The 26,395-nt window shown below is 48.4% G+C and overlaps 1 protein-coding gene and 1 pseudogene across 1 annotated transcript; both read left to right on the top strand.

Moving 5' to 3' along the window:
* Positions 1-7,429, top strand: LOC138998964 (probable ATP-dependent RNA helicase DDX10 pseudogene; annotated as a pseudogene).
* A 10,820-nt stretch (positions 7,430-18,249) lies between these two features.
* LOC138998963 (NUT family member 2G-like) lies at positions 18,250-26,128 on the top strand. Its single transcript, XM_070400996.1, has 7 exons — positions 18,250-18,343; positions 21,883-22,600; positions 22,743-22,871; positions 23,339-23,478; positions 23,940-24,184; positions 24,600-24,716; positions 25,235-26,128. Exons 1-7 carry the CDS (start codon positions 18,250-18,252, stop codon positions 26,126-26,128), a joined length of 2,337 nt encoding a protein of 778 aa, XP_070257097.1.
* Positions 26,129-26,395: the final 267 nt, after the last annotated feature.

The following is a 26,395-nucleotide window of genomic DNA, read 5'->3' as shown; positions in this document are numbered from 1 at the left end:
ATGCACCTGTACAACAACTTGTCTGCCGTGGTCAGAGTTGAGTCTCACACTAAGCCAGCCTGAGGGTTGATCCCACACATGAATGGGCCAAGAGCAATCATGACCCAATTACAAGAGGAGGGCTCACATAAACCACACAAGGGACATTCCTAGAGCATCCAACTCAGGAGATCAAAGAGACTGTGCCAAAGTGTCCCACAGGGCACTTATTACATAAGGCCATCTCATGAAGACTGGAAGGCAGCTAAAATGGAAGATAAACAACCCCAAATGAAGGAAAAGGAGAAAATCTCCAGGAAAAAAGCTAAATGAAATGGAGGCAAGCAATTTATCAATATAGAGTTCAAAGTAATGGTTATAAAGATGCTTAAGGAATTTAGTGAAAATTACAATGAATTTAGTGGAAACTATAACAATATGAAAAGTGAAATAAAAACTATGAACAAGAATCAATGGGAAATGAAGAATACAATATCTGACATCAAGAATACACTGGAAGGAATTAAAAGTAGATTGAATGTTGCAGAGGATCAAATAAGTGACTTGAAAGACGAAGTAGAAAAAACACCCAATTCAAGCAACAAACAGAAAAAAAATCATTAAAAGCAGGAGGATAGTTAAAGGGAACTTTGGGACAAAATGAAATGTAACAACCCGCATCATAGGGGTACCATAAGGAGAAGAGAGTGAGCAAGGAATAGAGAACCTATTTAAAGAAATAATAAAAGAAGACTTCCCTAACCTGGTGGAGGAAAAGCTCACAAAAGTTGAGGGAACACAGAGTCCAAACCAAGATGACTCCAAATCAAGATGAGTCCAAATCAAAGAGACACACACCAACACACATAACTAAAATGACAAATGTTAACGAAAAAAGATATAAGCTTAAAGGCAGCAAAAGAGAAGAGAAAGTTACCTACAAGGGAGTTCCCATTAGACTGTCAGCAGACTTCTCAACAGAAACACTTCAGGCCAGAAAGGATTGGCATTAAATAGTCAAAGTAATGAAAAGCAAGGACTTGAATCCAAGACTACTCTATCCAGCAAGGCTATCATTTAAAACTGAAGGCGAAATAAAGAGCTTCCCAGTCAAAAAAAAAAAAAATGCTAAAGGAGTACATTACCACCAAACAAGCATTGCAAGAAATGTTAAAGGGACTGATTAAAGAAGAAGAAATCAAGAGAGAGGAACATCGGTATAAAGAAAAAATGGCAATAAATAAGTACCTATCAATAATAACCTTAAATATAAATGGATTAAATTCTCCAATCAAAAGATAGGGTAGTAGAATAGATAAGAAAACATAACCCAAATATATGCTGTCCACAAGAGACCAATTTTGAAACAAAAGATATATACAGACTGAAAGTGAAGTGCTGGAACACTATATTACATGCAGATGGAAACAAAAAGAATGCTGGGGTAGCAATACTCATAACTGACAAAATAGACTTAAAAAAAAGGCCATAAAAGAGACAAAGAAAGTCACTACATAATACTAAAGGGACTGATACAACAAGAAAATATAACCCTGTAAACATCTATACACCCCATATCGGAGCACCTAAAAGTATCCTATATAATAAACCCTAATATGCAAATTGACCGAACGGTGGAACAACAGTTGCTATGCTGTGCACTGACCCCAGGGGGCAGACACTTAATGCAGGAGCTGCCCCCTTGTGGTCAGTGCACTCCCACAGGGGGAGCGCCACTCAGCCAGAAGCCGGGTTCACAGCTAGCAGGCGCAGTGGTGGTGGTGGGAACCTCTCCCGCCTCCACAGAAGCACTAAGGACCCCTCGAGGGTGCAGGCCAGGCGGAGCCCTCCACCCCCCTGCCCCAATGCACGAATGTCATGCACTGGGCCTCTAGTCTACACTAATAAAAGAGAAACATGGTAATTGGCGTACAACCGCTACCCTTCCCATTGGCTAATTAGCGAGATATGCAAATTAATCACCAGCCAAGATGGCGGTTAACTGTCAACAAAGATGGCGGTTAATTTGCATATGTAGGCACAATGCAGGGAGGCAAAATGGAAAGCACAGAAGAAGCCCCCTGGCACTGACAGTGATCAGAAACCCAGGGGGGAGCTAAGAGCCGGGGGGCAGGGCAAAGGCGGCCCCTAGGGCCGCCTTTGCCCTGCCCCCCGGCCATGATCGGAGAATCCTGGCCTTTGCCGCTCTGGCCAGTGATAGCAGGAAGTAGGGGTGGAGCCAGCAATGGGAGCTGGGCAGAGGTGGAGCCAGGGATCTCCGGGTGGCTGCAGCCGCTGCCCGGAGCCCACGATCAGGGAGCGGTTGCAGCTGGGTGGGGGGGCTGCTGCAGCTGGGGGTCCCCGCTGCCCTAACGCCTCGGCCAGAGGCGTTAGGCTGGGCAGGGGCAGCTGCAGCTGGGGGTCCCCACTGCCCGGGCCTCATGCCTCAGCCAGAGGCATAAGGCCCGGGAAGGGGCGGAGCCCACGATCGGGGCGGGGCGCGGCTGGGCAGGGGCAGCTGCAGCTGGGGGTCCCCACTGCCGGGGCCTCACGCCTCAGCCAGAGGCATAAGGCCCAGGCAGGGGCGGAGCCCACAATTGGGGGGCGGCTGCAACTGGGGGTGTCCCTTGCCCAGGCCTAACGCCTCAGCCAGAGGAGGTGTTAGGCCGGGGCAGGGGCAGCTGCAGCTGGGGGTCCCCGCTGCCTGGGCCCAACGCAGAAGCGTAAGGCCTGGGTAGGGGTGGAGCCCATGATCTTGGGAGGCTGCAGCTGCGGGGGTCCCCTGCCCAGGCCTAATGCCTTGGCCAGAGGCATTAGGCCTGGGCCGGAGCAGTGCCAGTGATCTTGGGGAGCAGGGTCACAGTCGCTGATGGTGGGAGCTTGGGGTCCCCTGCCCAGGCCTAATGCCTTGGCCACAGGCGTTAGGCCTGGGAAGGGGTGGAGCAGGAGGTCCCTTGGAGAGCTGTGGGTCCCCTGCCCAGGCCTAATGCCTGGGTGAGAGGCATTAGGGCGGAGCAGTCAATTGCAGGGAGCAGGGGCCGAGTTGATGATGGTGGGGAGCTGGGGGTCTCTTGCCCAGGCCTAATGCCTTGGCCAAAGGTGTTAGGCGTGAGCATGGGCAGAGCCAGCGATCGCGAGCAGGCGGCGTGGGCGATCGTAGGGAGCTGGGGGTCCCCTGCCCACCCTGATCTGGGACACCCTTCAGGGCAAACCAGCTGGCTCCCACCTGTGCACCAGGCTTCTATCCTATATAATAAAAGGGTAATGTGCACATGCAATTTTTTTCCCCAAATATATTTTATTGATTTTTTACAGAGAGGAAGGGAGAGGGATAGAGAGTTAGAAACATCGATGAGAGAGAAACTTCGATCAGCTGCCTCCTGCACACCCCCTACTGGGGATGTGTACGCAACCAGAGTACATGCCCTTGACAAGAATCGAACCTGAGACCCTTCAGTCCGCAGGCCGATGCTCTATCCACTGAGCCAAACCCGTTAGGGCGGTAATGTGCAAATTGACCCTAACAGCAGAACGACTGGGAATGACTGGTCACTATGACACACACTGACCACCAGGGGGCAGAAGCTCAATGCAGGAGCTGCCCCCTGGTAGTCAGTGCACTCCAACAGGGGGAGCTCTGCTCAGCCACAAGCCAGGCTGAAGGCATCACATTGGCGATGGTGGGAGCCTCTCCTGCCTCCTCAGCAGCTCTGTGGATGTTCAACTGCAGCTTTGGCCCGTTGGCAAGTGGACATCCCCCAAGGGATGTATCACTGCCAGCTTAGGCACAATCCCCCGGTGAGCAGGCCTAAGCCAGCAGGTGGACATCCCCGGAGGGGTCCCAGACTGCGAGAGGGCACAGGATGGGCTGAGGGACCCCCGAGTGCACAAATTTTTGTGCACGGGGCCTCTAGTATATATATAAAATCTTGGTGGATCATAAGGGAGAAGTTGACATTAATACAGTCTTAGTAGGGGACTTTAACATCACACTGACACCACTGGATAGATCTTCCAAACAAAAAATTAAGAAGGAAACAGACCTTAAGTGACACACTAGACCAGTGGTCAGCAAACTCATTAGTCAACAGAGCCAAATACCAACAGTACTTCTTCAAAATAGACTCGCCCACGCCGAAAACCGACTTCTGCGCATGGGCCACGAAGTTTCAATCTCACTGTATGTGCGCGCCTGCACATGGTATTTTGTGGAAGAGCCACACTCAAGGGGCCAAAGAGCCGCATGTGGCTCACGAGCCTCAGTTTGCCGACCACGGCACTAGAGCAGATGGATTTAATTGATATTTACAGAACATTTCATCCCAAAGCAGCAGAATATTCATTTCTCTCAAGTGCATATGGAACATTCTCAAAGATAGACCACATGTTAGGACACAAAATAAGTCTTAACAAATTCAATAAGATTGAAATCATATCAAGCATCTTCTCAGATAATAATGGTGTGAAACTAGAAATCCCCTACAATAAAAACACTAAAAAACATTCAAACACAAGGAGGCTAAGTAGCATGTTATTAAACAATGAATGGGTTACCACTGAGTTCAAGGAAGAAATAAAAAATTTTCTGGAAATAAATGAAAATGAACACACAACTCATAATCTATGTGACACAGCGAAAGCAGTTCTGAGAGGGAACTTTATAGCATTACAGGCCTACCTCAAGAAACAACAAAAAGTTCAAATAAATAATCTAGAGTCTCATATGCGGTGGTCTGGGCTGCCGTTGCCACGATGGACAAAACTACCAACTTTTGGGGTACGGGGCCCTGGCCGATCCGGTGCAGAGCTTCAATCGCTGGAAGAAGAAACACAGTCATAAGCATAGTCAAAAGAAGCAGTTGAGGAAGCAGCTGGAGAAGCCCAAGTGGCAGGTCGAGCGCAAGGTTATCAGCCGCCTCATGCTGAACTATAGGAAGATAAATGTAAATGAAATTACAAGATTTTCAGATCTCCCCTTGTCTAAAAAAAACATCGAAAAGTTTTCAAGAAGCCCAGTACCGTTTGGTAACCGAGATACAGACGCAGACCATTGGGTTGGCTTTGCAAGGTAAAGATGTCCTCGGAGCTGCTAAAACTGGATCTGGCAAGACTTGGCTTTCCTTGTTCCAGTGCTGGAAGCCTTATATGGTCTACAGTGGTCCTCACAGATGGCCTGGGGGTACAGATTATATCACCTATGAGAGAGCTAGCTTATCAGACCTTTGAGGTTCTCAGGAAAGAATCATCACTTTTCTGCTGGTCTCATCATTGGTGGGAAGGATCTGCAACATGAAGCTGAGAGGATCAATAACATAAATATACTGGTTTGCACACCAGACCGGCTTCTTCAGCACATGGATGAAACAATATGTTTTCATACTACTAATCTCCAAATGTTAGTTCTTGATGAAGCAGATAGAATCTTGGATATGGGCTTTGCTGATACCATCAATGCTATTATTGAGAATGTTCCCAAGAAACGCCAGACCTTGCTTTTCTCAGCAACACAAACCAAATCTGTAAAGGACCTTGCACATTTAATTTTGAAAAACCCTGAATATGTCTGGGTTCATGAGAAAGCAAAATACAGCACCCCTAACACTTTGGAGCAGAACTACATAGTTTGTCAGTTGCAGCCAAAAATAAGTGTACTCTATTCATTCTTGAGAAGCCACCTGAAGAAGAAAAGTATTGTATTTTTCTCCAGTTGTAAAGAGGTTCAGTATCTATAGCGAGTGTCTTGCCAGCTATGTTCTGGTATTTTTATCCTTGCTCTGCATGGTCAACAGCAGCAGATGAGAAGAATGGAAATCTATAATGAATTTGTTCGCAAGAGAGCTGCAGTACTCTTTGCTACTGATGTTGTAGCCAAGGGACTGGATTTCCCAGCTGTGAATTGGGTTCTTCAGTTTGATTGTCCTGAAGATGCCAACACATGTATTCACCGTGCAGGTAGAACTGCCAGGTATAAAGAGGATGGGGAAGCTTTACAGATTTTGCTTCCCTCAGAAGAGAAAGGGATGGTGCAGCAGATTCTCCAGAAGAAAGTGCCTGTGAAGGAAATCAGAATCAATCCAGAAAAACTTATTGATTTCCAGAAAAAACTAGAATCATTTTTAGCTCAAGATCAAGATTTAAAAGAAAGAGCTCAAAGGTGTTTTGTTTCCTATATACGTTCAGTATATCTGATGAGGGGTAAAGAAATATTTGATGTGAGCAAGTTACCTATACCTGAATATGCCCTGTCTCTTGGTCTTGCTGTGGCACCATGGGTAAGATTTCTTAAGAAAATGCAGAAACAACAAACCAAAGAATTGATAGTGAGCCAAGATAAAAAAGTAAGTGAGTCAAGGGCCCCCTCCCTCACCAATGATGAAGAGGAAGAATTTAGAGCCTACTTCAGTGAGAAAATGTCCATCCTTCAGAAAGGTGGGAAAAGACCAGAAGGGACAGAAGACGGACTGGCTAATGGCATTAGTGATGAAGAGAAAGAAGAAAAGGAAGGTGAAGAAGAAGTGGGAGAGAAACTGGGAAAAGCAAATGGGTATTAGCCTCATTCTGGCCTTAGCACTGATGAGTCACAGAAGCAGAACGAAGCTCCCATGCAGTTCTTGGACAGAGATGATGATAATGAGGAGGAAGAAGATGAACTTGGTGCTGATTTCTTTAAGGTGAAGCAACACAATGTGTTTGGGTTGGACCTTAAAGAGAACAAAGCATTACAGAAGAAAGAATCTTCTAAATCCAGTGTCAAGAAAAAAGTGACCAAAGTCACAGAAGCAAAAAAAGTAATAAAGAGAAATTTTAAAGTGAGTAAGAAAATAATGTTTACTGATGAAGGGGAGTTGGTTCAGCAGTCACCACAGATTCAGAAATCTGTCACGAAGGATACCGAGGAAGAGGATGACACTGGTGGTATCAATTTGGATAAAGCAAAGGAAAGGCTTCAAGAAGAGGACAAATTTGACAAAGAAGAATATAGAAAGAAAATTAAGGCAAAGCATCAGGAGAAAAGATTGAAAGAAAGGGAAGCCAGAAGAGGCAAGCAAAGGCCAAAGATGATGAAGAAGCCTTTCTGGATTGGAGTGATGATAACAATGATGGATTTGATCCAAACATACTTCCAGATCCAGATAAGTACAGAAGCTCTGAAGAATCAGATAGCGAAGAAATGGAAAATAATATTCGTGATACCAAGAAGAAGCAGGGCATGAGGAAAAGGAACAGCAGTAAAGTGGAGAACATGGGACTCAAGTCGTAACAGAAAGAAGGCCAAGTGTGAAGTCTTAGAGCCATTAGATACGCGCCTGTCTTTGGCAGAGGATGAAGAACTGGTGTTACATCTGCTCAAAAGTCAAAGCTAAATATTTCCTGCTCTGTCTTCTCTTGAAACCTCTGGTCATTGTTATGTGGACAAGAAGTTGAAAAGCTGTCGGCTTTGGGGAAGTTAGATAATGTGAGTCCTAGGCCCGAAGGACGCATTCCAGGCAGAAGTGAAAGTATCTAAGTTCCTTTCACAGCAAACTCAGAGTGGGGGGGGGGGGGTCCTCAATATCTTGATCCCTTTTCCAGCATGTGCTCGGGTGGATTGTCCTCTTGGGCTTTATCCTGTGACATCTTGTCACTGGAAATGCTTGCTTTGTTTTAATAGCAAGATCTGGAGACACTGTTTCATTGTTAGGAATTTCTTTTCTTCTTATCTTACAAAAGTGTCTGTGCTGTTACATAAAATTGCTCTCATTTTTGATTATTTAATATCTTTAAAGAGACAGAATATGATGGACCAGCCCTAAAAAAGACTGAGTATTTTTGAATTGAGATGATTAATAATAAACATATTTCCTATAAAAAATAATGTAACTCTACAACTTAAAGAATAAGAAAGAAAACCACAAGAAAAGCTTAGAGTAAGTAGAAAGAAGGAAACAATAAAGTTCAGAGCGGAAATAAATGACATAGAAACTAAAAAACAGTACAAAAGATTAACAAAATCAAAAGCTGGTTCTTTGAAAAGGTAAACAAAATTGATGAACCGTTAGCCAGACTCTCAAGAAACAAAGAGGACCCAAATAAAATCAGAAATGAAAGTGGCAACGTAACAACTGACATCACAGAAATACAAAGGATTGTAAGAAAATACTATGAACAACTTTCTGCCAACAAATTGGACAACGTGGGCAAAATGGACAAATTCCTAGAAACATACAATCTTCTAAAAACAGGAAGAATCAGAAAGCCTGAATAGGCTGATAACCACTAATGAAATTAAAGTAGTAAACACACACACACACACACACACACACACACACACACACATACTACTCACAGCAAACAAACATCCTGGATTTGATGGCTTCACAGGTAAATTTTACCATACATGCACAGGAGAACTAACATCTATTGTCCTCAAAGTATTCCAAGAAACTCAAGAGCAGGAGACTTCCAAGCTCTTTGTACGAGACCAGCATTATCCTAATTCCAAAACCAGACAGAGACACTACAAAGAAAGAAAAATATAGGCTAATATTCCTCATGAAAATAGATGCTAAAATCGTCAAGGAAATATTAGTAAATCAGATCCAGCAACACATTAAAAAGATCATACACTGTGACCAAATTGGATTTATTCCAGAGATACAAGGTGATACAATATTCACAAATGAATAAACATGTTACATCACAGAAAATGAAGGACAAAAATCACATGATCATATCAATAATTGCATAAAAGCATTCAACAAAATCCAGCACCATTTAGGATAAAGTTAACAGAGTGGGAGTAGAGGGGTCATACTTCAAAATAATAAAGGCCACATGCGATAAACCTACAGCCAACATAATACTCAATAGGCATAAACTAAAAGTATTTTCCTTAAGATCAGGAACAAGACAGGGATGTCCACTTTCGCCACTCTTATTCAACATAGTACTCAAGCCCTAGCCACAGCAATCAGATAAGAAGAGGCAATAAAAGGCATCCAAGCTGGAAAGGAAGAAGCAAAACTGTCATTATTTTCAGATGACATTATAATGTAGATAGAAAACCCTAAAGATCCCACCAAAAAAAAACCTGTTAAATGTAACAAATGAATTTGACAAAATAGGATGCAAAATTAGCATCCAGAAATAAATATATTTTTATTTTCTTTAAAAAAATTTAATCCTTACCTCAATACATGCTTAAATATAGGAAAGGAGATAGGGAGGGAAAGAGAGAGAGAGATCGATATGAGAGAGAAACATTGTTTTGCTGCCCTCCATGTGCATCCAAACCAGAGTCCCAACCCACAACCCAGCTATGTGCCCTGTTTGAGAATTGAACTGGCAACCTTTCAGTGCACAGGACAATGCTGAAACAACTGAGGCAGTTTGGCCAGGCTTGATGGCATATTTATATACCAAAAATGAACTCTCAGAAAGAGAAACTTTTAAAATAACCCCATTTACCATTGCAACAACAACAACAACAACAACAAAATAAGATAACTAGCAATAAACTTAACCAAGAAGGTAAAAATCCTGTACTCAGAAAACTATGACATGGCAAAAAGAAACAGAGGAAGGCACAAACAAGTGGAAGCATATATCATTTTCATGGATTACAAGAATGAACATAATGAAAATGTTCATACTACCCAAAGCAATCTACTGATTCACAGCAATCCCCATTAACATACCAACAGCATATTTCACAGATTTAGAATATTCCAAAATTTTATATGGAACCAAAAAAACAAAAACAAAAACCAACAAACAAAAACAAAACCCAAAAAACCTGATTAGCCTCAGCAATCTTGAGAAAGATGAACAAAGTTGGGGAATCGCAATACCAAATACCAAACATACTACAAAGCCATTGTAATCAAAACAGCCTGGTACTGACACTAGACCAGGCATATAGACCAATTATAAAACAAAAACAAAAACAGAAATCAACCCATGCCATTATGGTCAATTAATATTTGACAAAAATGCTAATAGCATATAATGGAGTAAAGATAGTTGCTTCAATAAATGGTGTTGGGAAAATTGGACAGGTATATGGAAAAAAGAAAGGAAACTAGACCATCAACTTATACCATACATAAGAATAAACTCAAAATGCATAAAAGACTTAAATATAACTAATGAAATCATAAAAATCCTAAAAGAAAACACAAATAGGAAAATATGAGACATATCACGCAGCAGTATTTTTGCCAATATATCTCCTAGGGCAAGAGAAACAAAGGAAAAAATAAACAAATGGGACCACATCAAAATAAAAAGTTTCTGCACAGCCAAAAAATAAAACAACAAACCATCAACAAAATGAAAAGAGAACCCACTGTATGGGAGAACATATTAACCAATGATTCGTCTGATAAGAGGTTAATTTACAAAATATCTAAAGTATTCATACAACTCAACAAAAGGAAGACAAATAATCCAATTGAAAAATGGGCAAAGGACCTGATAGACATTCCTCAAAAGAGGACATACAGTTAGATTTCCAATAAACATGAAAAATGCTCAACATTACTAATCATCAGAGAGATGCAAATTAAAACTACAAAGAGGTATCACCTCACACATGCCAGATTGGCTACCATCAATAAACCAACAAACAACAAGTGCTGGTGAGGATGTGGAGAAAAGGGAACCCTAGTTCACTGCTGGTGGGAATGCAGACTGATGCAGCCACTGTGGAAAACAATATGGAGGTTCCTAAAAAAAAATGTATCTGGCAGTCTCATGTGCAGTGGTTAGTGCTAGTCTCGTCCACAAATTGCGCGTGGGTGACAAAAGTACCTACTCGAAGGATAAAGTTACCTGTATTTTTCCAACCAGCTGCAAATCCTACAGGTATTTTTGTCATCAATTTAAGAATTGTAATTCTTTTGTGTTGGTGGCTTTATTATTATAAAATGAAACATTTTTTAGGTGCCCTGTTTGACATGGCTACAAAGAAGAAGCAAAGAAAAATGGAAGACGAAAACCGTGAATTTAAAGTTGAATTTAAGATTGAATGTACCTACCTCTATAGTTTAAGTTTAAAAAATCTGGCTCTCAAAAGAAATTTCAATCGTTGTACTGTTGATATTGGCTCTGTTGACTGATGTGTTTGCCGACCACTGCCTTAGACTGTAAACGTCTTAACTCCTCCATGACTGTCCCCTCCTCTAGACAAGAAATACTCTTTCTTGGGCTTGCTGGGTACTTTCATCTCTGGGTTCCCAACGTTAGTCATCTCGTGAAGCCTCTCTGTGACGTGGCGAAGGGACCTCTCGCTGAGCCTTGGGACCCTAAAGCCAGCATTCTCACCCTTTAATGCTCTGAAAACTGCTCTCACCTCGGCGCCCACCTTAACACTTCTCAGCCATCCAAGCCCTTCATCAGATGAAAGGAAGGGCATCGCGGTTGGCCTCCTGGACCAGAATTCGGGGCCACACCTTAAGTTTGTTGCCTATTTTTCTGAACAGTCAGACCCCACTCTTAGGGACTGGCCTGCCTGCCTCTGGGCTCTAGGAGCGGAGACCCTTCTGGCCCAGGAAAGAGAGAAACTTACCTTCTCACAGCTAATTATTGTCTATTCCCCACATGCACTCTCAGAACTTACCTCCACCCAGGCCACCCTCTTTTTTACCCCTCCAGACTCCAGGCCCTTCACCTCACCCTCATAGAAGCTCCCCATATCACCTTATGCTGCAGCACTTCCCTAAACCCGGCTACTTTACTCCCATTTCCACCTTCTGATGACAATGAACAACACTCATGCCCAGATCTCCTAAATTTTAGCAGCCTTATTTCCCACACATCAGCAATACACCTCTCCCCAAGGTGGCAGACACCTGGTTCATAGATGGCAGTGCCAGTACACACAGCCATCAATGCATGGCTGGTTATGCAGTTGGCTCCAATACCCACACTATAGAATCAGGGGCTCTGCCCTGCCCCCCAGCACCTCCTCGCAGAAGGCATAACCCTTACTTGAGCATTAACTCTAGCAACTGAGCTGACTATCAACATCTAGACCAAGTCCTGCTATGCCTTTCACATCCTCTACTCACATGCAACAATCTGGGAGGAGCAGGGCTTCCTCACAACCAGAGGGTCCCCGATCACCAATGCCAACCTCATTCTTAAGCTCCTTCAGGCGCAAGACTCCCTAAAGTGGCAGCAGTAATCGATTGCAAGGAGCATTAATCTGATATAGCACTCATTGCCCTAGGGAACAACAAGGCAGACAGGAAGGCAAGAATGGCAGCCACACACCAACGTGTGGAATCCCAGCTCTTAGCTATCCCCGCTTTACACTCCTCTTACTGAAGAAGTCTCCCAACTCACACAGGCAGGAGCTGTTTGGGAAGGGTCCTGGCTCACCATCGCAGGAAAACTGATCCTCCCACAACAACAGACAGCCCAGATCCTAACCCCAATACACAACTCCCTCCATGTAGGATGTAGGCCCTTCCTTAAATTCCCTCAATCACTGATCATTAGTCACCAGATGGCCACACACCTCAAAAACATAATCAGTCAATGTTCTACTTGCTTTCAGACCTCTCCCCAGAGTGCCCTCAAAATGCCCCCATCTTTTCCACTCACCAAGCCAAAGGACAGATTCCCGGTTAAGACTGGCAGGTTGACTTCACACACATGCCCCCTGTAAGGTGTTTCAAATACCAACTAACCTTTGCAAACACTTTCTCTGCTTGGGTAGAGGCCTTTCTTACCACCTCAGAAAAGGCCACCGAGGGACTGGCCTGCCTGCCTCTGGGCTCTAGGAGCGGTGACCCTTGCTGAACATCTCGTTCCTCACTTTGGCCTGCCCACCTTCCTACAGCTGGATCCTGGTCCAGCCTTCATATCTAAAGCCACCCAAAGGGTTGCCACTGCCCTTCAGATCTGTTGGAACCTACACATCCCTTACCATCCTCAATCCTCTGGCAAGGTTGGGAAAATGAACTCAATCCTGAAACAACACCTCACTAAACTAAGTCTTGAGGTCCAAGAAACCTGGATCACCCTACTCCCCTTAGCCTTAATTCACATTCGATCCCCCACATTCCTTAGCCCTTTGGAACTTATGTATGGCAGACCCTTCCTATTTGAAAACTTCCCAACAGCCTCTAGCCCTTTGGGAGATTACCTCCCCACCTTCAACCTCCTTTGGCAGCATGCCAACACAGTTCTCCCCAGGCCTACCCAGGACTCCACCTTTAATCCTCCACTAGAGCCGAGAGATTGGGTATTCCTCCAGGCCAGTGGTCGGCAAACCATGGCTCGCAAGCCACATGCGGGTCTTTGGCCCCTTGAGTGTAGCTCTTCCACAAAATACCACGTGTGGGTGTGCATGTACAGTGCGATTGAAACTTCGTGGCCCATGCGCAGAAGTCGGTTTTCGGCCTGGGTGAGTCTATTTTGAAGAAATGGCATTAGAAGAAGTGGGGGGTGTCGGTTGGTCGGGCGAGGAGAGACGAGGCACAGGCGGGCCGCAGGATACGCAGCGCGGGGGAGGTACATTGTTTTGAGGTACATTGGCTGAGGTTGACTCCTCCCAACTCTCCCATCCACACTCATCTATCTGAAATAAGTATACAAGACGAGTGTGGATGGGAGAGTTGGAAGGAATTGACCTCAGCGAACGTACCTCAATCAGATTGAAGACGTTTTTAGCAAAGGCCACCTTAGGAGTACCCTAACTAAGTTAATAACAATGTACCTATCTATATAGTTTAAGTTTAAAAAATTTAGCTCTCAAAAGAAATTTCAATCGTTGTACTGTTGATATTTGGCTCTGTTGACTAATGAGTTTGCCGACCACTGCTCCAGGCATTCCACAGCATAAGAATGCTGAAGCCCAAGTGGACAGGCCCACACCAGGTACTCCTGACCAAAATGACAGGGATATGCATCTTGGATCCACTCCTCCAAGTTGAAGTGAGCCCCTACACCCCAGGCTCCACTGCCAAGTAGCTTGTATCAGAGCGTCAGTCTCAGACCAACTCACCTCGAATTTACAAAACTTCTTGAGGAACGGTAAGCCCCAGACTCTTACCCTAATCTCCTATGAGCCAGGCTTCCCTCATTGCCCCTCACTGTTCTGTTTGTGCTGCTCTCTCTGCCCCCTGCCCCAACCAGCCCCTTCCCTACCCAATGACATACCACGGAACAATTCTATGATCTTATCTTATCCTTACTCAAAGAAGTCCCTTCTCTTTGTCTCAGTGCTGAAACACAGTTACTGACTTTCTTGTGGGATTGTTATCTCCAGGGAGGTTTCAGAGACTTTTCTTGGGACCAAATAACCTGATGGCTAGAAGTGAACTCGGGATTAACTCAACTAGAATTTAGTCTCATGATAGACCGGGAGGCTCTTACTCACCATTTATTCCTCAGGATCTCCCTTGTCATTTTTGATTTTTTAATGCGCCTTTGCCTTATGCCATCTGGTTGGAATTACACCCATTGCTGTTAGTCTACAATGACCTCCCCAACCCTTCTCCTCCTCTTATTGTGTATGCAAGTTTACTCCATCCCTCTTAAAAATCTCCCAAGTCATCACTATCTCTCTTTAACCCTCAACCTAATATATCATCTCTTCAATACCACCAACCCCACTCTCACCCAAAACTGCTGGCTCTGTCTTCCCTCTTATCAACTAGCTAGATGGCAGCCCCAACCTCCTTACATGCATGGGCCAACTCCAGTCTATCCTTCCTCTATAAAATACATGGAGGGCCCTGAACTTTATAACTTCCAAATCACAGAAATGACAAGAGGAACATTCACAGGCAGAGCCATTCAGTTACTCCAGTCATACTTAAACCAAACACTCATCCAACAAAGTCTCCAAAGGACCAGTAACAACCAACACTGTCCCAGCAGATCAGGCACCTCTTTGCATCAACAGAACACTCCATGCAGGAAAGGTTTTAGGACATCTTGATCAATTCTTATGCAACTTTACTCTTGACCTTCAGCCTTCCTCTGACTGGGCTATTTCGTTATCCAAACAGTCCCTTTTCTCAGCCTGGTCTGCCATCTCAGTGACCTTCCCTTACAGAATCATGAATCTATGCTTTCCTACTATTATTTTCATTCTAATTTTTGGCTCAATTTTTATCCATGCTATTAAAATTGTAAAAAATAGTTGAAAATGATATCAATGAGACAAAAGCAGGATTAAGACAAATATATGTATTTCATGATATCAGAAATATCTCTGCACAAGAAAAACTTTATTCTTATCTCAAGGAAAGTTCTAATGGAAATAATGTATGTACTGCATATTATCCCTTCAAGTTATAAAGACATGGGAATATCTGAAAAAAAAAAACCACAATGTCTTATTCTCTCCTTGGATTCTCCTGTAGATGTTCCATTTTTATCTTCAATTGTATAGTCTTTTTTCCTTTCCTGAACTGTCCCAGTGATGTGTTGTCCTTCTTTCTTAGTTTACATGGAGATAACAGAAGGAGATGCAGATAAGCTTTGTATTGAAACTTGTCCATAAACTTTTCACTGTCAGTGGCACTGGTCACCAGAAAGGTTGTCGAGGAAAATAGCCACTTGTCTTGTGAAGCTTTCCCAAAAAAATCTTCAGAGCTGTTTTTTCTTTATCGATCTCCCTAAACCGGATATTTAACGCCTTCTGGAGTTTTTGAATGTGGAGCCTAGTCCTCTTTTCCTCTCCAAGGTTGTTCACAAGGGCCTTCCGCAGGTATACAGGGTCTCCCATTTTCATGGTGTTTTTCTTCACTGTGTAGCCCATTCCACCCATGTTCAAACTTTGGCAGAGGAGGTTCAAGTCATGAGAAGGAGGCTGCCTATAAATGCCTCAGTAAAATGATTCTCCTGAAGCTTGGAATGTCAGGACCATGGCACCATGGGAACAGAGACTCATAGAATCTTGGAGCTGAGTGGCATCAGAGGTTCAGTTAACCCAAATCTTCATATCGACTGATAATAAATTTTTAAGCTTACATATATAGTGAGATTAGAAACAGATGAGCATTTTGATAGATCAGAATGGCCAGCAGGGTGCCTGGTGCCTTTTTGTGCTTACACTGAGGTTGAATGATAAGTCACTTAAGTTGAATGGTAAGTGCCTTTAGATATTCATAATCAGGTTCAAATTGTTTATGGATAGAGAGAAATAGAAAGTAGATTCAATAATTCAGTTTAGTTTTGGAAGCTATTATTCATTCCTGTATGAATCCACTTCAAGTTGCTAAATACTTGAGTTTTATCATTTGTCTAAGTATTGGATTGGACTTAAAGAACTTCCTCATGAGGCTCTAGTTTTCAGATAAGAAAAGGAAAGGAAACGGAAATATACATGTATTTATTCACATGTGCAAAAAACCCTTAAGAAATAGAATAAATGAAAAACAAGAGACGTAGAGATGGAAAGGGCCAAGGGGCAAGATGCAAGGGTGGGAAAATGGAAATAGGGCAGAAGGCACAGGAAGAGGGACACTTCTTTGAGTATATTCTTTAATTGTTCTTACATTTAGAAATACGTAAATTTTTCATGTGCTCAAAAATTATTAAAATAAAATTTAAGATTGGTGGTGCCCCCTGCTTTTTAATGTGTATTCTAGGGCTGAACAAGAACTAAATATATTGTGGATTTGAGAGCCAGCTTCTGTCTGTTGGAGAAAGAAACGAAATAAAAAAGGAAAGCTATAATGTGCTCTGTGGTGCTGGACTGGAATTGGAGATGTCAATATGAAACTATGGCTCGGTGAATCAGATGAACTCACAGTTCTAAAAATCATTATGAATTTGTAATTCTATTAATCAGTATGAGCTCATAGTACTATGAATCATATAAATTCTTATGAAGAATGGCTCACTATAAACTGTCTTCAAATATGCCTTAGGGACTTGGGACTTAGTGACTCTCCCCCATATGGTTTGAGCCCCATTTATACTTGGTTACAAAATTCTAGAATGGTCAGACTACAGCTTTTATGTCCCTCTCTTTGGGTTTTAGCTATGAGTTTTGCCTATGCTGTGACGCTGTGATTATGTTATTTCTTTTAATCCCATTAGGAGCAGAAACATGTATAATCCTTTTTAATCAGCAGCAGAAATCTTGAATAATGTAGAATGTTCCTAAATAAATAGGAAGACACATTTTTCTTCTACCAGGATAGCACTATCAATTGTCTTTGTTTTTATTGAAGTATAATTGGCATATAACCTTATATTAGTTTCAATTGTACAACATAATGATTCATTACTTGTATATATTGCAAATGATCACCACAATGTCTAGTTAATATCTATCCCCATAGATAGGTACAAAAGTCTTTTTTTCTTGTGATGAGAACTTTTAAGATCTACTCCCTTAGCAGCTTTCAAATACACAAATACAGTATTATTAACTATAATCACCAAGCTGTACATTGCAGCCCCATGTCTTAATTTTATAATTGGAAGTTTGTGTCTTTTGACCCTCTCCACCCATTTTGTGCCCCCTTCCCCCACCTTCTGACTCTGTCAATCTGTTCTCTGTATCTATGATCTAATATTTGTGTTTTAGAATTTACATATGTCAGATATTATGGTATATGTCTCTGTCTGACTTATTTCACTTAGCATAATGCCTTTAAGGCCCATCCAGCTGTGGAAGGATTTCTTCCTTGTTTAGTGGATGAATAAAATGCCATTGTATTATAAATACATTTTCTTTATCCATCTGTTGATGGACACTTGTTTCTATTTCCTGTCTAATGTGAACAAGGCAGCAAAGAACAAGGGGTGAAGATATCACTTCAAGATAGTGATTTCATTTCCTTTTATATATACCCAGATATGGGATTTTTGGATTATATGGTAGTTCTACTTTTAATTTTTTTTAAAAAATTGATTTTTGTTGATTTCAGAGAGTGAGGGGGGAGAGAGAGATAGAAACATCAATGATGAAAGAGAATCATTGATCTCATTGATCTGCTGCCTCCTAGCTCTTGTGTTATTCAGAATTCAGGAGACAAAGAAGGAGCCTGAGAACTTAATAGCTCACACACATTCGACCCGCCAATCACTGACCCATCCATCCCGTATAAACACCACCGGAAGTGAGCAGTGTTGGGGCCTGAGCACAGACTCGGGGGGCACAGAGCCCACAGGGAGAACCACAGAGAAGAGGGGGTCCCTGAAGGTAGAGGTGCCCGCGCGCCCCTTACCTCCCTGTTTGCCTAACGGACTCCGGAGGCCGCCATGCCAGGCCCCGCGTGCAGCCTGGGCGGCCGTTGGGACCTGGACTGCCGTTAGCGCATGCGCGCGCCTGTGGGCGCCAACCGCCCCAACGGACGCTGGGAGCAGGTGCAGGACAGAGTCCCGCCCCCAGTGGGCGTGCTGGTGCGTCCTGGCGCGAGGCACCCTGGGAAGGGCCCAGGCTGTCCCTGCAGGAGAGGAAGGAGTGGAGGGAGGGGCCCTGTGAGGCCTCCTGCAGGTCCTCCTGCTCAGGAACCTCCCAGCCCGTTGCAGGGAGCACTTGCGCCTTTAAAGTTGCAAACGTGCAGTCCATGCACTTGGCTGCCCCCTCGGGACGGAGTTTGGGAGAGGCCGGCCTGAAGCACTGTCCTCGGAGGGGCCAGTGCCTTCATGCCCTTGGACTGCAGGTCCGTGGTTTCTAGAAAGTAGGTCCGTCCTCCCAGAAGTCCGGGCGTGCATTGCACAATTCCGGCCAAGAACTTTAGACCTGGACACACTCTAAGAGACGCCTGCCCCTGACCCCGTTCCTCCTGTATTCATTCAGTACGTGGAGGTTTTCAATAAATGTTGCTTCGCAGATGTTTCCAGTTGCAAGGTTGTTGTGCAAACATTGATCAAAACGTGACTGTCTGGGCCAGTTTCTGTTGACATGGCAGGTAGCATGGGAACAAAGTCACCCTGCCCTCCCTCCTATTTTGTATTATATTGCAGAATTTCAGTTGGCAATAGAACATATAGTAGCAGAATCAATTTAGTGACTTGAGTTTGTCATACTTTCCAAAGAAAATGAAATTATACCATCATCTTTCCGGACACTTGCAAGAGGGAAAGGAGGCAGGAGGAAGACTCCTCACTACATTTTCCATTTTGCACAATTTGTGAACTATGCAAAGGCATTACTTTCTTAAAACAGTACATCAAAATCACTCAAAGGAAAAAAAAATAAAATCACTCAAAGGGTAAAAAATTAGACAGTGAACAACATAATACTCTGAGAAACAAAAAGTGATGGTGTCTGGTCTTGCCCTGTAGGCTACAGGGCCTTGCCCTGATGGACGGGAGCAAAGGGGATGGTTTGTAAGGCTGGGCCGGCTGCATCTGCAGGGCTCCCAGCACTGGGCGGCACTTGGGGCCACAGGACTGCTTCCTAAGGAATGATGTGCACACAGCCACCGAGCATGCTGCCTCTGCTGGGACAGTCCTAATTTCAAACACTGGGTTCCGTGTGGCCATAAGTTCCCGTTATTTCTTCAGGCTGCATGTTCTGAATTTTGTTCAGAAAGTGTAGTCTGTGTTGAAGTCAACCAAGACCAAATAGGAAGCAGGTTGAGGGACCCAGAACTAGGGTGATGGATCAAGAACTGAAATAAAGGTCACATCAGGGGACTTTGGGTGCCTAGAACTTAGAGAAGGTCATTACTGCTAGTGTGTCTTTAAATTTGTGACTTTAAATTTGAAAGGAACTGCTGGTTCTTGCCTACCTATCAGAGCCCTCCATGGAATGCCCCCCCACCCCCACCCCAGCCCATTGGTCCTCGGCCCCTCCCCCGCTGCAGAATGTCTGGAGCCCTACATTCTACAGTTTAAACCCAAACCTTCCCTCCACTGGATGCTGAGCAGCTGTTGGAGCAGGTCAGTCTCTGGATTCTCGACTTGCCTTTTCTCATTGTGGAGGCTACTAGGCAGCGGTGGTCGGTGAATGAGCCTGCGGGGATGGCTTCAGTAGGAGGTAAGCCTATAGATTGGAGGGGGGATGTTTTAAACACTGAGATGTCCCTCAAAACTTGGGGTTAAACTGTGACACTGGGGAAACACGGTTTGACTGAAGTAGGGGAGGGAGGGAGCACTGGACCTCCAAGCACCTGTCACCTGGGAGGCTGGGAGCCAATGGGAACCTGTGAGGGCACTGGCAGGAGGGCTCCTAGAGGTGGGTCAGGGTGGCTCAGGGAAATGCCTGGGTGTGGAGAAAGGACGGCAGCAGGCACGTGGGTTCTTCCCAGAGGGGAGACAAGCCACTCCCACGTGTGTGTGGGGAGTAGTGGGCGATGTCGTGGGGGTGGCACAGGGTGGTCATGGGAAAGCCTAGTCCTGTGTGCTGTTCTTGGGGCACCTGGAGCTTGCCCCGCAGTATCTTTCTAAGGGACTTGACCTGAGTTCACTAGAGCTAATGGGGGCCATGGGAGGGTCTTAGCCAGAAAGCTGTCCAGTGGGGCTGCCTGTGGCCAAGTCCACAATGAAATGTCCCCACTGAGGGCTGGGCTGGAAGGTCCTCCAACTGCTGCAGCCCAGAGCTTCTCCCCTGCTTCTGGCCCAGAGCTCACTCCTCCTCAGCCCAGGGAGCTGCTTGTTGGCTTGGATTCCACAGGGGCAGGGCGGCCGGGTAACTTCCACCAAGAGAGGGCCCGGTTCCCTGAGCTGTCCCCAGTCGTTCCCCCTGTGGCCACCCAGGTCTTCAGACCGACTTCCTCTTGTCGAGCATCTCATGGTGCACCCTCTGCCCTGCCCTTTACCTTTGAGATGAGGGGTTTGCTCATAGTCCACGTCCCTGCTTCAGGGACAGAAAACAGGTGTGGAGCCTGCGTGGTGTTCCGTGGAACGACTGTGAAGGCGGATTCTTTTTTAAAGGGGAAGGGGAGTACACAGGGGCAGGAAGACCATGGTCTGTGTCAGTAGTAAACGTCCTAGGCTGCCTGTCCTGAGGAATTAGGGGCACGCGGTGAGCAAGGTGCTCTCCTGGACTAGGTCTGCTCCAGTTCCTCTGAGCAGGGATGTTTTCAGACAACTGTGTTCCACTGTCACCGGCTCACACCTGCTTCCTACTGGCCTTCACTTTCCACTTTGGGAGCTGGAAGGGGAAGGACCTCACACAGTCTGTAGTCCCATGACCCATCTAACAGGACAGCAGCTATGGAAGTTTCTGGAAACCCTACCGACAGCCCCACTTTGCCGAATTCCATGGCCCTTCTCTAACCCTCTGCAGCCATTGCTGGCTGTGAAATGACAAGCTCCTGAGGGGCCATTAGTCTGAGCGCTGGGGCCAAGTGGCAGGACCTGGCCCGTGTTGAGTGTTCACTGTTGGTTCTGACACACATGTGCATGGTGGTCAGTGCATTCAAGGGTCAGATCAGGGCTCCTGTGCCTTCTTGTGGAGAGACATTACTCAAGTGTTTCTGTGTTGTTGTGCAAGCCCAGGACAGAAAGGGGGTGATTTATTGAGTAAAGGGAAGACTGAGGAGCAGATGGGGCCCTGATATTTCAGACACGGCCTGTTCTCAGAGGCCCTTTGGGTGCCTAGAACTTACCTTAGAGAAGGTCACTACAGGAGTGGGTCTGCCTGGGGTCATTTCCCCCAGAACAGACTGCTGCCCAGGGCCATGCCTGAGGCTGGCAGGGTCAGTGCCAGGGAATCCTTAGGGCGGCTCTCAGGGTCAGCGCTGGCTGGGGCCGTTTCTTCTCGCAGACAGTGGTCAGGGAGCCTTGGCGCTGGGGAGCAAGCTCTCCAGTGGAGTAATTCCCAAATGGAGCGTGACAATGACCTGAGGACATCTGCCACCTCCGCAGTTTGCCCATCCCAATGGCCCTCCCCTGGGAGACTCACTGCTCTGATTCCCCGGTGGCTACAGGGGGCCCAGAGCGCCTCAGTGCTGTTTGCTGGTTCACCTCCTCCCTTCACCCTTTCCTTTCTCTCAACAGCATCTGCAGCGCTGGGAGCAGATGTGACCCTGAAGCCCGGTGCCTCCGTCACTCCTTTCACAGCACAGCCCTTTCCCCCGCCCACTGCTGGCCCCGCACACCGGCCACCTTGGGAGCAGCACCTGCCACCCCTCAGGACCCCGACATTCCCTCCTGGCCGCCCCCTGGTGCTGCCCGCTTTGCCCAGGACACCTCTGGTGGCAGGAGATGCTGGTCAAGGCCCCGTTGGGCCTGGGGCTTGTAACATCATGGGCCAGGTCAGGTCAGAAGGGGGACGACCACAGCCCTCCCAGACTCAGACCATTGTCCTGACTCAGGCCTCCCTCAATGGGAGTGCTCCAGGGGCCATCTGTGGGGGTGCTGTGTGTCCTGCACCCCTCTTCTTGGAAGCCACTGCGGTGGAGGCGATTATGCCCACCTCGGCTTTTGGGGGAACCCAGGCCGGCGATGGAGGCTGGTGTCCCGGCCTTCCTCCTCAAGCTGCACCACCAGCTGCCCAGCTGGCCCCCATCGTCCCCCGAGTGGATCCTGGACCACGGCCACACGGGGCTTCCAGGGTGGGTGGCCTGGCTGCCTCCCAGTCCAAGGCCTCGCTGGATGACACCTGTAACCCCAAGAGTGTGTATGAGGACTTCCGTCGTTGGCAGTGCTTCAAGGCCCTGGCCCGGGAGCACCTTCCCCAGAGTCCTGATGCGGGAGCTCTTTGCTGCTTCCTCATGTGAGTGCACTGGGCAGGGCAGGGGGCGCGCCTGGAGCTTTAGGTCCTGCTGGGTGGGGGTGGGAACCTGGCGCCACTGAGCTGGGGTGGGCAGGCGGGTGGAGGCCAGGCTGCAGCCATGACTGACCCTGAGGCATTACAGGCCAGCGCTGCGGTCCCTGTCCCGCCTGAGGCCCACCATGACGCTGGAGGAGGGAATAGGGCAGGCCATGCAGGAATGGCAGCACAAGAGCAGCTTTGACCGGAGGGTCTATTCTGAGATGGCAGAAAAGTGAGTCAGGGTCCTTGGTCCCCACAGCTGGGGTTGGGGGTGGGGAGGGCTGACTGCCGGGCAGGGTCCAGCTGTGAGGTCTCATCAGAGAGGAGGGTGGTGGGAGGGTGTCACTCAGCACGGGGTCCCCGCTGCCCAGAGGCCCTTCTCTCCTGGGGAAGCCTCTCCCTCAGCTTCAGAGCGTGGGTGCTTCTGTCCCACCTCCCAGGGAACTCCCCCCTCCTCTGACCCTGACCCGTCCTGGGCTGGACATGAAGGCTCAGGACAGGCTGGGGGAGGTGCCCGCCCCGTGGGCAGACTCCAGCCAGAGGGGCTGTGCAGGAGTGTGCTCAGCCAGCCTCCTGCCTCCCCAGTGTCCGGGCCCTGACAGCCCCAAGGCCCTGGCTCTCCCATCCCCCCACCCGCTGCTGCCTTTCTGGGCTCCCGGGGCCTCCTTCTCAGCACAGCTGTGCCCCCCTCACCCCCAGGTTCATGAAGTTTGAGGCGGAGGAGCAGATGCAGTTTCAGAAGTTGCAGTTGAAGAAGGGGGCACAGACCCAGCCCCTTCCTGCCCCACCGAGACCTGATCCTCGGGGGCCCCCAGCCCCAGCGGTGGGCGGGCAGCCAGGTAGGCCAGCACGTTCCCATGGGAGCCCATGGCCAAAGGCAACAGGGCCTAGGGCAGGCCACTGTCCCACCCACAGGGGCCCTTCGCCTTCAGGGGGGCTTTGGTCTTTCAAGGGAAACAGCCCTGAGAGTCGGGCCTCAGTGGCCCTTTGTCTGAATGGGGTCTGGACCTGGTCCACTTTCTCATCCCCTCTCCCCGTTCCCTGTCAAAGGCCCCACATGAAGTCGGCTGAGAAGCGGGCTGGCTGCGGGGCCCCTTGGAGATTCGGTGGCTCCACACGTCCTCACACATGACTCTCTTGGGTGCTCCCCTCTGGCCTCTCCCCTCACATAGTCACAGGCTTCAGGTGGCCCGACCCAGCCGCACCCATATTAATGCCCTGAACACTGCCCTCAGCATCGCATGCCCTGGAGGTGGGAGCTTTATCCCCTCACACTCCCTCTTCCTCCCTCTCTGCCCAGCTCGCACTACCAGGAAGGCTGTACCCAGCACCCAGTGCACCCACACAGCCCTGCTGCCCCGGGAGACCGAGTCCCGCAATGGGATCCCCCCTGAGGCCGAGCAGGAGGACATGGACATCATGGATGAGCTGCCCATGGGGGCGCCAGGTGGAGGATGGCAAGATGAAGAAATGGAGTGGCTGCAGGATGAAGATCTCCTGAGCTACCTGGACCAGCTGTGCTCCCAGGAAGACTTTGTCACCCAGGTGGGCTGGCTGGCAGCTCCGGGTCTATAAGATCCCAGAGGGTGGAACTGCAGCACCCGGACCCGGGTTCTCCCAGGCTGATGGGATTGGGCTCTGCTCTTTGTTCCTGAGCTGGGCACGTGCGAGTGTGTGTGTCTGTGTGCATGTGAGCGCTTTGTGTGTGTGTGGTGTGTGTGCTGTGTTCATGTGGGTGTGCCCGTGTGTGTATGTGCATGTATGTGTTTCTGTGTGTATGTGTTTCTGTGTGTATGTGTGTGTGTGTGTGTGTGTGTGCACCTGAAGACCATGATGGAGTAAAACACCCACCTGAGCAGGAGGCCGGGTGGGTCTTGGCTTTCCTACTTGTGCTCCAGGCCCCGCTGACTCCCAGTTTGCTCCCTGCCAAGGGGCTCACAGCCGCTTCCTTCTGTCCCAGGTGGAGGAGGTCATTGACCTCCAATTCATGGAACAAATAATTTCCCCAGACACACGACAGGATCCCTTGGCCCTAGCTGAGGAGTTGGAGCAGGAAGAAGGGCTCACTGCTGCCCAGGTGAGCCAGGGGAGGGTGGACATTAGGGAGATGGGAGGGGGACCCCAAGTGAGCCATAGGACCCAGGAACCCCAGGGGAGTTAGAGGAGGGACAGGCCCTAGTGAGTCAGGGAAGAAGGGAGGGAGGTAGATTGGTGGTGAGGACCCTCAGGGAATCATGGGAGGGTCCACCCAGCTAAACCAGGGCAGGGAGCAGCCCAGAACCAGGACGCACATGCCTGTGTCCACGCCACCCCTGCCTGCAGGCACCGCATGCCGAGGGGCCAGCCCTGGGTGGGAGCAGGGCAGGACAACAGAAAGGAGAGGGCTACAGAGAGAGGGGGTGGGAGCCCAGAAGGGGAGGGGACACAAAGCTGGGAATATGGCACAGGGGACAGAGGAGAGCCACATGACTGCGGTGGATTCCAGTCACGGTGTCACCTCCCCCTTTTATCCCCCCAGTGCCATTGTCCCATCACCCACGCTCCTCCTCCTCACACACGTGTGCAGCGCCAGTCACTGTCCCTTCTTCCTCCCAGCTGGTAGAGAAGCGAGTCCTGGCCTCCAAGGAGGGGGGCGTGCAGGCACCCCCGAGTCACAGTGCTCCCCTGTGGGGCTCAAGTCCTTCTGAGTCTGCGACCTGCCTAGATGCCCAGAGGCGTGACCGTGGCCCCCAGCTGGGGGTCAGTGACAAAGCCTGCCCACCAGAGACTGACTTCAAGGACCAGCAAAGGCGCGGCCCAGCAGGCGCCCACCGGCCCAGGCCCCAGGCTTCTGCTGTCTCTGCGGGGCTTCAAGAGCACCCATCACTGCGGGCTCGATGCCCCCCCTCTGCTCCCCAGGGCCACGGGCCTGCTGACTGTGCACTGGGCCCCAGGGAGGCCTGCGTCCCCAGAGAGGCCTCTCCTGTCAGGGAGACTCACGGGCCAGCGGACAGGCCCCGTGAGGAGGACGAGGACCTCTGCAGCCTGGCCTTCCTCTGGGCCTCTCCCGGCCGCCTGCTGCCCTGCGGGCTCTCTCTGAGTCCTGTCCCTGCCTCGGGCCTGGCCTGCCCTGGAGGTCGGGGGCCCCGGGGCGCGGCCCAGTCCCAGTCCCTTCAGAGACGAGGCCTCAGCCGAGCTGCACCTGCAGCGTCCAAGTCTCAGAAGCGGGCTCTGGGGGGAGGCCCCGTCCATGCTGAGAAGACCCCCCGCCCAGGGGCCGACCTCGGGGTCTGTGGGCGGCCAGCACTGGCTCTGGGGCTGGTGCCCTCCTCACAGCCTCACAAGAGGAAGTGTGACCCGTCTGACCCAGGGAGTGGGAGGAAGCGGCACTGCAGCCAGGATGGAGCAGAGGGGTGTGCCCCCCACTGCCAGCGCCCCGAGGGGCCCAGACTGCATGGGGCCTGGCTGTCCCCCAAAGGAGCCAAGGGCTCCTTCTCATCGCAGGGCTGATCCTGCTGCTCCACTGACATGGGAGGGTGGGGGTAGGAGGGAGGGCGGGACCATTAGGGTGGGGGTGGGCCTGGGGTGGGGGTAGGAGGGAGGGCAGGACCCTTAGGGTGGGGGTGGGCCTGGGGTGGGGGTAGGAGGGAGGGCAGGACCCTTAGGGTGGGGGTGGGCCTGGGGTGGGGGTAGGAGGGAGGGCAGGACCCTTAGGGTGCGGGTGGGCCTGGGTGGGGCTAGGAGGGTGGGCAGGACCCTTAGGGCGGGGGGTGGCCT

This window comes from Myotis yumanensis, unplaced genomic scaffold (assembly GCF_028538775.1).
Source record: "Myotis yumanensis isolate MYYU_CA2020_CCGP unplaced genomic scaffold, mMyoYum1.0.hap1 SCAF_21, whole genome shotgun sequence".
Lineage (NCBI taxonomy): Eukaryota > Metazoa > Chordata > Mammalia > Chiroptera > Vespertilionidae > Myotis > Myotis yumanensis.
Note: the sequence above shows the minus strand (reverse complement) of the source record. Positions and strands in the feature narration are given on the sequence as shown.

Excerpts from the sequence above, each read along its gene's own strand:
- LOC138998963 (XM_070400996.1), top strand. The coding sequence starts at position 18,250 with ATGCGCGCGCCTGTGGGCGCCAACCGCCCCAACGGACGCTGGGAGCAG. Across the intron at positions 22,601-22,742 it reads GCTCTTTGCTGCTTCCTCAT|GCCAGCGCTGCGGTCCCTGT; the intron begins GTGAGTGCACTG and ends GAGGCATTACAG. Across the intron at positions 22,872-23,338 it reads TATTCTGAGATGGCAGAAAA|GTTCATGAAGTTTGAGGCGG; the intron begins GTGAGTCAGGGT and ends CCTCACCCCCAG.